The sequence below is a fragment of the Watersipora subatra genome, chromosome 7 (assembly GCF_963576615.1).
Source record: "Watersipora subatra chromosome 7, tzWatSuba1.1, whole genome shotgun sequence".
Classification (NCBI taxonomy): Eukaryota; Metazoa; Bryozoa; class Gymnolaemata; order Cheilostomatida; family Watersiporidae; genus Watersipora; species Watersipora subatra.
In genome coordinates, this window is record NC_088714.1 from 11,198,369 (window position 1) to 11,209,845 (window position 11,477).

General features: G+C 36.1%; 1 protein-coding gene across 1 annotated transcript in view; it reads left to right on the top strand.

The window, feature by feature from the left end:
• LOC137400420 (eIF-2-alpha kinase GCN2-like) overlaps positions 1 to 10,852 on the top strand; it is a 53,272-nt gene extending 42,420 nt beyond the window's left edge. The window contains exons 28-33 of the mRNA XM_068086749.1: positions 1,851 to 1,982; positions 3,019 to 3,126; positions 3,826 to 3,995; positions 4,567 to 4,735; positions 9,550 to 9,719; positions 10,464 to 10,852. Coding sequence (XP_067942850.1) covers positions 1,851 to 1,982; positions 3,019 to 3,126; positions 3,826 to 3,995; positions 4,567 to 4,735; positions 9,550 to 9,719; positions 10,464 to 10,602 — 888 coding nt within the window. The 3' untranslated portion in view covers positions 10,603 to 10,852. The remainder of the gene's footprint in view (positions 1 to 1,850; positions 1,983 to 3,018; positions 3,127 to 3,825; positions 3,996 to 4,566; positions 4,736 to 9,549; positions 9,720 to 10,463) is intronic.
• Positions 10,853 to 11,477: the final 625 nt, after the last annotated feature.

Here is an 11,477-nt window from a genome sequence, read left to right on the forward strand (position 1 = left end):
TTAAGCCTCTCTTCTACTGCTGAACGAACTGCTGCACCTGTACATGTTTAGAGCAAATAAATGTTTCGTTTAATTACCGTTGTTACCGTTATTAGTGATTCAATTATCTCAGTGAGACGTCTCTATCTATCACTATCGATGTAGCCAGTCGTACTGAAGAAGTACTCACTTGCCACAGATGATGGAGGATGGGCTAAATGCCGATAAGCCAAGGAGGTTATTTTATGCGATACAAACGATACATCATATCCTCAGGATCAAGAGAGAGATAGATAACTTTATGCATCGACTGCTCAAATTACTTTCGTAATGCTAGTAAATAGAAACATTACACCGCATTCTTATTTCTCATCATTATTCTTTTGTTCGTGATTGGCTGCAATAAATCATATCCCTGTAATTGGGAAATACCGCACTTCGTGATTACGTCCTGACTAAAGCCAAAAGATTCCTCAGTTGTGTGAATGTTTATTAGGCTATAGACATGAAATAGATTGCGTGACATGCCCGGAGTTCTTTAGGTAAAAGTAAGGATCTTGCAGCTGATGATTTTTTATTAGTGTAGCAGACTAAAGTATCTGAAGTTCCCGATTTTTTAAGAAAAGATCGGCCAATACCGATTCAGATACTTAACACTCATATCAGCACCGATACCGATTCCGATATTAGAATCGGGGCAACTCTATAAATAAGCTCTATTAAGTTCTGCTTCCCTGCGCTAAGTCATCATCAGCAGGAAGATAAACTCACTCTGTTGCCACCCCGACTCACGCTAAAACAAGTTCATTGTATTCTGATAAAAGCTGCCATCTATGATTTTTTCCTGGCTTATGTCAGCCAATTAGTTTCTACTGTTTTATGTTTTGTTTCATAGCATTTGCTCACAACGATTTCCTACTGTAGACATATATGAGACTCATGACACTATCCTTCGTTTTTTCGTGATGTCATTCTATCGTTGTCTGCCATCTGTATGGACAACTTTTATCATTAAAAACACTAAGCTTCTGCAATTAATTATTGTAAACAATGCTTACGTTTGCAAATTTTTTATTTTAGTATCAAAACAACACTGAAAAATACTATTATTCAAGAGAATGACGATCATTTTCTACAACGATGGCGGCTTTTTCGTTGACGAGCGCATGTGCAAACGGGGTGAGGGCGTAAAAAAAATGATAGATTACTTCTAGAAGCTGCTTATAAAATCTGACATCAATCAAGGTCGTTTGCCTGCAGTGACCATTCCTTCACATAGGAGAGACTCACTTTTTCTAACACAACTGGCTTATCATGAAATATTTTAGGGATTGCTTTGGGATTATATGTGCCGGTCCCAATGGTATATCTCTTCATTCTCAGCCCGTTTTATAGGCCCTAGTCTTTGTTTAGTAAATTCTACATTAACTTGTAATACCGATCGCAAAGGTGCCCTGAGTACTAAACCAAACTTTTTTAGTCGTGTGTTGTTGTATACTGCACGCCTTTGTAATTACGTGATAGATGAAATCTATATTTTGTTGTTGATGCAATACTTTAAAATGTTTAAAAAGCCAAGAAAGCCTATTGCTAGATTTCTGTTTAACAGTAACGTACTTATTCCACATGTAGTTGATTCAGAAGTATTCAAACAGTCTAGTTTGGCTTACATGAACTGTTGTGTAGGCTATCATGTGCATTCGTGATCAGGCAGTGTTTAAATACCGTACCGTCAAAAGTTAAGGGAGACAATTTCGAATTCTTATTTACCGAAAAAAAACTTAAAAAGGTTGTCGCGGGAGGTCATCTGTCACAGCTCTTTCATAAAAATTAGAGAGATTGATCATCCAAAGTTTCGATGCTTTCTGCAGGTGAGTAAGTTCAAGAGGTCAGCGAGTGCCAAGGCTGAAGACAGGCCAGCAGCGGTTGGAATGAGTATTTTGTATGATAAACTTGTGTCCTCTGTTCGACAGGAAGACAAAAAGACAAGCCTTTTCAGCGTGGTAGGTGCAGCTCCTGTAATCTCCGTTAGTTCTTGTATGGTACTAGGGAGGCGTGTCAACTAATAAGCTGCAGATAACAATGGGCAAATATTTGAGTCTTCTATGAGTCTGGCCTTCAATCTAGTGAAGATACAAATGAATCATATATCTTGAGTATTTCGTAGTCTTAGGCCCATCTGAAAAATTGACTGTCATGCTAAAATGCATAGGATAATGTCAGATGTAGGTGAGCTAATACTAGATCTTGTGGTGTTCATGTTCACAGTTGCATCTGAGAGGTGCTATAGCTGTGTAAATCTTTAAATAATTTCCTTTTATCACCATAGATTCCGATTCTCACAACAACAGTTCTCAGTCCTGTACAACTGAGCATTGATGTCTTAATTCACTCTTAAGGAATAAGCTGTAAAGTTAGCATATGCATGTAGGACTTCAAGCAAGAATCTTCTATCAGAGAAGTTTAAATGTTTTTTTTTTAAAAACTGCTCCACCTGTGTGATATTTATGGCTGTGAACTTGGGAAGACAAGTACATTGTATGTATATTAAATTCCTTAGCTCAGCAGCAACATCTGGAACAAATATCGACGCTTAGTTATTACTTAAACTCATATATATTTAAAGTTCATGCGTTCTATTATGTCTCCTCTGACAGTCTTTTGCTCTGGTTGTGGTAGATATTGGTAAGAGATATGCTTATATAACCAGACATGTTACAAATCTCATCGTCATCTGCCTGCTGTTCAGGATGTGATTTATTGTGCCCTTGGTCGTCCAAGGGTCGTCCTTTTTTTAAATTGACAAACTAATAAAATGCTAAAGAAGATAAACACATCGTTATATCCTTAGTTATTCATTTTCAGGACGATGATAGTTTTACTACTCATTTGAACAAGTAGTAAAACATTTCATGTCAACACTAAATCTCAGGCACCTGTTGTCAGTTGCCATTAGGTTATGCTCCAAGAAATTGACAGAAACATTTGATTCATATGTTCTTTATCAACATAGCAAATGCTCTGTATTCTTATTGGTAGATTTTGTTTTGCATTGGAACATCTTCAGTTGTGAAAGAATGGCTGAAGCTGGCACAAGAATTTTGGACCCACGGAATCAATACTTACATACTTTCTGGCTTGTCTATGGTGAGCATCGGCGAAGGACATGCACTCTCCTTTATCTTACTGAATATCTATGCCAAATGTTTGCATGTTTGTACAGTGAATGTATTTATTACTGTTTCATCGAAACAGTAATAAATAAATAGCTAAAGAATTGTGGATTGAATCGATTCTTACACACCATATGATGCAAAAGGATAGGGAATTAAATTGTTAGTTCTTTGATGAGAAAGGATTTGAGTCATTTTTCAAAGCCTTGTAAACATATCTGCTTATATTAGATCATTAGATCAATAGTCCTCAGTATTCTATATTATATTCCATAGTATAGGTGTTCTATTAAATTTGTATTCAATTGAACTCAAACTTCTGTGTCCATGATGTGTGAAGAAGTATATAAACAAGGTACCTAGATATTATTACTGTTTAGACTAGCATGTGCTAGTACTGTCAGTGTGCGAGCGAGTTCTCGACCAAGTTTTTTCTCCCGCCGTAACGCCAGAAACTTTAAAAAGCAAACGAAAATTAGGTGCCATGGCCTTAAGATAAGCATGTCAGAGGGAAGCATTAAACTAGCGTGAATATTGCTTTGATCCCATGTGGTTAGTTCTTTATACCCTTGCTCTGCTTTCTAGTCTTGACTCTGTTATATTGAACCGATTTTACATAGCATGGCTCTCGCTGTAGACCATATTTTCTTATGAATGGTGTCTAATTGATCAGGATATAGAGAAAGTAGAGGCGTACTGCAAGGAGTCCTCTGTAAAGTATATAGTGACCCTCTCTGACTGTGACCCAGGCCAGGCTAAGCTCAAGTGCACTGATTCAGCAGTGGAGAAGAAATTCAGTATAGCTAACATTCTTGATGAAGTGGTCAACCTTCTGAATAAAAGGTAGCATCATATGCATACTCAAGCTATTGACTTTATATAGAGCTCATAGCACTATGCAGCAAATTCAGACCAGTCTTTGACTATGCAGATGTACTTTTGCAGTCACACGGTGAGTCCTCTAAGTTTTACAGGAACGACAGTATTTTGTTAAGGTTTTTTATGTATGGTCTTCAGCTGGGGAACCTTTCCTTGCATTCTGAGTAAGTGGTTAAGGTCATAGGTGATTGAATTAAATTAATAGTGTGCTCGCCATTGAGAGGAGACAATTCTTGCACCATGTCACAAGTAATGTGCGAAAAGTCCTTAGAATAAGATTGCTATAGACATTTTATAAGATAATCAACTAGCCATCATATTAGTAGTTGTTTTCTCACAACTTTATTGAATAATGAAAGTTTTATCACTTGTATGCGGTCAGCATAAAAGAGAAACAAGTATATTTAGTCATCAATTCCATCTTGTAATACACCTTATATGACCTTCTAGGATGCCTCTGATAGACATGTAGGTAAGCTCAACATATTTGTGTTACTAAATGAAATAATACCTCGAACTAGAGACTGTTTTGCAGTTTTCAACAAGGCGACCACAGCAATGCTGTCCCTGCTGTCGTTTCTCCTCAGGATAAACCTGATAAGGGGTCGGACCTTCACACTTTTCACAATGTTCTTCCAATCAGCATCATATTGCAGCATGAAACCAAGCCATCACTGAAAGCCAGAAATAAAACAGAAACCGCGGTAGGTGTGACATCTGTTGTTTTTTTAGGCTTATGTTTCAACGATTTTTGAACTGCTTATTGTAGGTTTAACATGCTGCTCATGCTCTGGAAATACTTCACTGTGACTAGCTGTCTACTAACTACAGCGCGCACTCGCCATACGATTTTAATCTCCTCGAGGGTTGGCATTATATAGCGAAAATGTCATATAGAGGGGTATAGAAACCATAATAATTATATAATACAAACATCCCCAAGTAAAAATCATCAAAATTTTAATTAAGTGCTGTACATATTAAAAATGAGTAACAAAATAGTATGTTAACCTTAGTAACTATAGTTAACTATGGTAACTTTAGTTTATTTATTGGTTGTGATCTGCAATTAAATCTAACCCTACATGTACAGTGTACAACGCGTATGTGCAATAGCAGCAGTATGTACTGTAGGGCATTCTTACTTTTGACACAGACGTGTAACATAAACGTTGAATTTAACTTAAATGATTTTAGCTCACTAAACACACGCTTGAAGCTCACTTTCAGTATGTATTTTTAACTATTGTACTCAACTTCGACTTTTTCAATTGCTAAGATTTTATCACTTATCAGTTTCCGGCTGCATGTTCACTATAACTTTTAGCCGAACTCATCAAAACCTTCTTTAACCTAATTCGACAAAAAAGCCTGAGTGATGCTGTTCTTGAAAATTTTCTGTGTATTAAGTAATGAAATGGCTTTTTGTTTGCAGGTTAAGCAAAGTTGTTTGATCCTGACCCTCTTTTGAAAGGGATCGCTACTTCAAATTTGCTACTGATTTTATAGAGAAAATATTACCATTTTTCACACAAGGAATGCTGAACTGATACATCGGTCATCGTATTTATTCAGGCGTTGTCAGAAATTTTTCGGCGAACAGCAGATCGGCATTTTTATTATTTCACTAGAGTAAGCACACTGACTAAAATTTGAATTTCGAGCGAAACATTTTGTTGAATTCGTATGGTGAAATATGATTCGAATGGCGAGTGTGAAAACCCATCATGTTCTATTTCGCAAGGCGAATAAAATCATACAAGTACGTGGTAATCCGAGAGTGCTCTGTCGATACTAATTCTCAAAAGAACTGTAATGTTCGTTCAACTTTTGTGTAGAGCTTTTGATAATAAGTTTATATTTAAAGTAAGCCAAAATTCTAAATATAGATTGTGTAATCTTATGGTACAAACCATGCCATTATACTTCAACATCGTACAACTTTTTTGTATTTTTAAACATAACGCTATGCATTGTTCTCAAATCTTAACTCCCATGTACAACTATTATTCTATTGTCTAGATAAATCATGCACACTGATTCCAATTTTGTGCTCAAAATAAAGATTGGCCTACTAGCTTTCAATGTCATGAAGGCTTTTTTAAAGCGTTTCAATATCCGTCTTGAAAACAACATGATAGGCACAACAAGCTCCGCTCATAAATATGTGACGTACACTAGCTTTTTAGGAATGGAAGTTAGAGATGTTTAGTCCGATTTACAATGATAGAGATGGATGTCTTAAACCCATTATTATCTAAATTCAGCCTTCAAAATAATATCAGTCTTTTCTGAAAGGTAGATAAGCTATTTAGTATTGCATATTTAAAAATGAACTCAAAAAATCGCGATAACGACGCTAGCTTGTGATAAAATCGCGCTTTTTTGAACTCATTTCTTCTCGCCGTTCAGCTAATTAAACATCCTGTAGCAGCAGTTTTAAATAGTTTATCGACCTTTCATAAAATATAGAACATTTTGATGGCTGAATTTAGATAATAATTGGTTTTAAGACACCCATCTCTATCATTCTAAATTGGACTAAACATCCCTAACTTCCGTTCCTATAAAGCTAGTGTACGTCACATGTTTTTGGAGGAGCTTGTTGTGCCGATTGCGTTGTTTTCGAGGCCGATACTAAAACACTATAAAAAGCTTTCATTACTTTGAAAGTTAGTGGATCAATCTTTATTTCGAGTACAAAATCGGAATCAGTGTGTCTGATTCCTATGGCAGTTATGGTAAATAATGTTACTCCTACTGTTCTAATATGTATCGTCATCATAGACATACAATAAGACAATACAAAAATTATGTTTATACTTAAAGGTTGACTTGCAACAAAATTCACATTACAGTTATTTGGTATCAAAAGATTCACCATGTCTTACTCTGTTGTGTTGTAAGTGCCAAATATGTGGAATTGTGATTACAAGCTCTTAAAAGCTCAAAAACGAAAAGCCGCCGTAGATTGGAATCTCTTTATTTAGATGACGTAGCCATGAAATTTGGTTATCGTCTTGTCACGTATGTTCTCACGTGAATTGAAAGGCCAATAAAAAGCTCAATATAAAACTTATCGTAGTACTAGTTTATGACAAACACTTCGGGTTTCACTGAAGACCCCGTATCAAATATAAATGCTCGCTACTTTACAGTTTTGTTTCGGCATTATTCAATCGTCAAGCCGTAATCTGATCATGTGACCCAATACTTCGCAAATAATTTTTGCAGCACTTTTCGATTATCACAGGTGACCAACAGGCTGGTCATGATTATCAGACAATATGTACTCCTTCGAGTTAAGGTTAAAAAGTTTAACAATTTTTTACGGTAAATTATAAGATATCAGTGCTAAAAGTGACAGCATTACAATGACGATAAAACAGACGCGTAAGAACAATAGACATAGTTTTATTGAATGCGTGAAGTATAGGGGAGGGTGAGGTAAGTTTAACCTATGTCCAAGTTGAACCACCACAAGATTTGCCTTCTTCTGGATAGCTTTAATCTAATTTATCGGTCACATGACTAGCGCAGCGTGATTACATCATTTTCTCTGAATAGTCAGCCAATATAGACTTGCAAGCTTAGCTAAAAATTTACATAAGTCGATTTTACTGCCTAAAAGTAAATATGATGGCGTAGTAGATTTTTAGGCTGGAAGGCAGACAATCATCTTGGCTGCTGAAAATTTTTTGCTGCTGGATGTTTATTGCACAGAAAACAATTATTGGATATTGTTATTTCAAATGAACGCAAATTTTACCTTTTATTTAATAAATCATCCTTGTTCTTCTTATGGGGCAAGTTAAACCAGGGCTGATGGGGTAAGTTGAACATATGTTCAACTTACCCCATCAGGGATATTTTCAACTTACCCCAGATATTTATCTGTGTATAGGCATGCATTTGCCCTATTTTTGCTGCCTCAAAACTATTTAGGCCTACGACAAACAAATCCTGACAACACAAGCCAAGAAGTGATGGATCTTGCTCTACTTGAAGTTGCTGTGGGAACTTCAGTTAGGAAAGTGGCATTAGCACATGGCATAGATCGAATTACCCTAACACCTTATGAGTTGAAGAATGAGCAAACTGTGATCAGCTATTCTGGCACTAGGATAGCACAAATAGTCTTCAGCAATAAATTAGAGAAAGACTTGGTCTCTCACATGAAAGAGCCAACCAATTCTTTCTACGGATTGTATAAAAATTTAACTTTGGAACTGGCTTATGAATTCGCAATAAAGAATCAGCTAAAAGTACCACCAAGTATCACCAAGGGAAATATTACCTTGCCCGTCATATGTCAGATAAAACATTGAACAAAGAAAGAAAGATGAGAAAGTTGGCTTTAATTACTGGCACACTTGTCAAAGAGGCTATTGAGGTTAAAAAAACAAAGCAATCACAGCCTAAGTTCTCCTATGTTGAAAGTTATGAAGAGTGTTAAGCACACTGTGATCGAGAGTTCTGACACCAACCATGATGAGTCAGAACCTCACACTCTAGTGACAATGCAATCACAGATGAGAAAGTTCAAGCCAATGACGTTCAAGTAGGAACCTTCTTTCTTGTTAAATACAAAAGAAAAAAACCTGTTACAGGTTGCTCAAATTGAAGCCATATCTGGTCAAAAGTATGCTATCGATTCCCTGAAGAGAGTTGGGCACTCCGATCGGTTTATAATGCCCACCACCAAAGATTCTGACATTATTAAAAGTGGAAGAATAGTAAAAGTCCTAAAACCTATTTCAAAGGGCATTACGGTGGTGGTTTCGCCTTTCAAATTGACATTAAAAGCAACAATATACGCTAAATGTAATTTATATTGTTGTAGTTTACTGCAAGATATATTATTCTTATTTTAAACTTTGTTTCTTATAACATTATTACCATATGTTCAACTTACCCCAATAGGTGGTTCAACTTGGAACATGGTTGGGGGAAGATGAACCGACTAACAACCATTTTTAAATAATAAACCATAAACAAACTATTATGGCTAATCACTTGTAAAGTTGATGCTACATGGTAAACAGTCCTATGTTTTTATTATCGGAGTTTAGGAAAGCAAATATCAATATGTAGTGAAAAATCTGCATTTTTGTAAAAATGGTGGCAACTTACCCTGCTCTCCCCTATTTGTGAAAATATTTCGACGAATAAGGTTGCATAAAAGTGTAAACAGAAACCATCTCTCACACCTACATCACATTTGAGCCGTTTTGGAAAGAGAATCTAAACTACGGTGGTCTCGTGTGGCTGCGATTTTCTGTTCGTTTTTGAGTTTTTAAGAGCTTGTAATCACTTTTCCACATATTTTGCACCTACAACACAACAGAGTAAGACATTGTGAATCTTTTCATATCAAATAACGGTAATGTGAATTTTGTTGCAAGTCAACCTTTAAAAAGCTGCCCATTCTAAGGAGGTTAGTAAATATTTAATTTAGCCATTTCATTAGAAATCTTTTAATCTGTTTAGAGAATGATCACTTATCTGTTCGGCGCAGATTCACAATCACCTGAACAACAAAGTACTCGCTCTGCTCAAAAAGGCGTCAGAGGCAGAGGTCGTGGCCTTTGAACTCGGCTGCTCAGAGGTGAAAGCACTGGCTGCTGCCTTTAGTGACAGCGATAATGAGGAACAGTTTGACCACAACTGCAGCAGAGCCATACAAAGGTTTGCCTTTTATACTATGCATATCTGTGTACGCTATGCATATATGTGTACACTATGCATATATGTGTACACTATGCATCTCTGTGTACACTATGGGTATCTGTGTACGCTAGGTATATCTATGTACACTATGCATATCTGTGTACACTATGCATATCTGTGTACACTCTGCATATCTGTGTACACTATGCATATCTGTGTATACTATTCATATCTGTGTACACTATGCATATCCGTGTACACTTTGCATATTTGTGTACACCATGCATATCTGTGTACACTAGGTATATCTATGTACACTATGCATATCTATGTACACTATGCATATCTGTGTACACTATGCATATATGTGTACACTATACTTATCTGTGTACACTATGCATATCTGTGTACACTATGCATATCTGTGTACACTATGCATATCTGTGTATACTATGCATATCTGTGTACACTATTCGTATCTGTGTACACTCTGCATATCTGTGTATACTATGCATATCTGTGTATTCTATGCATATCTGTGTACACTATGTATATTCAAGTACACTTTGCATATCTGTGTACACTATGCATATATGTGTACACTATGCATAATATGCTTGTAGTCTCTGCAGACATACTCGAGCTTCGAGGATTGCTTACTTCGAGGGATAGTAATAATGTTGTTGCGTCAGTCCCTTCTTCGATTCCCCTACGTAGGCCAACTTGTTGTTAAGCTAATCATTTTATTTTGATTGTGTTTAGCCAGGAGAGTGCCAAGAACAGGAAATACATGTCCAAGATTGTTGATCGACTCAGACAAGTGAAGTTCCAGATGAGCAAGCCACCAGTTGTCATAATATTTGGATTAAAGGACAACTCCTACAGGGTCATCATAGGCTGACAACTCTTTCATGCAGTCATGATAATACTCAAAATAGTTAACAATCTATGTTATTCAAACCAGACACTTCAAGTTGTCTTCTAATTAGGTGCTAGTTTCATGTTTATAGACTGTCATTTCCTGATGTTTCATCATAATAGTTCACAGCTCTGATGCTTAACCTCTCATTGTAAAATGCTCTTTGTCTTTTTTTGTATTTTTAACATTTCTAATTAGCCAATTTATTATGCAGAAATAAACTTATTGTTTGTCTAAATTTTGTCTGATTATTCTTCATACTGCCTTTTTCATATTCTTCACTGGGTTAATCATTGGTTCAGGCTAGTTATTAGGCGTCTCATGCTTGATTTATTGGTTATCGGTTGATTGGTTAAGTTATAATAGGCTGAATTAATCCGAATGCCACACTTACGTATACATGTACATAAGTCTGGCATTTGCTTTTCATTTTAATCTATTTTGACAATGTTTCGTTTTTGCACTTTTGCTTAGCTTGTGTGAACTAATTTGATTATCACTGGTTCAGGCACTTGGGACGGTGTTAAGCTATTTTGAGCTGAAACTGATATTAAATATCAGTATCGCTTGAAGAATAAAAATATATCTTTTACTGAGAAATCTTGTCAGTAAAAGATACATTTTTATTCTTCAAGTTCAATAATTAAAATACAAACTAACAAAGTTCTAAAACAATATTAATGACAAAAGGTTAAAATAGCCAATAAAAATTACACCCTTACACAAATGGTTGTCCATGTTCATTGCTTAGTCATGTACAGCTGTGAGTTTGGAGTCAGATGAGCATCGCAACAGTCCATAGATATGCGGTTTAGCAGTTGAAATGGAAGCCACAGCAACAATGAAGAAGAGGCCTG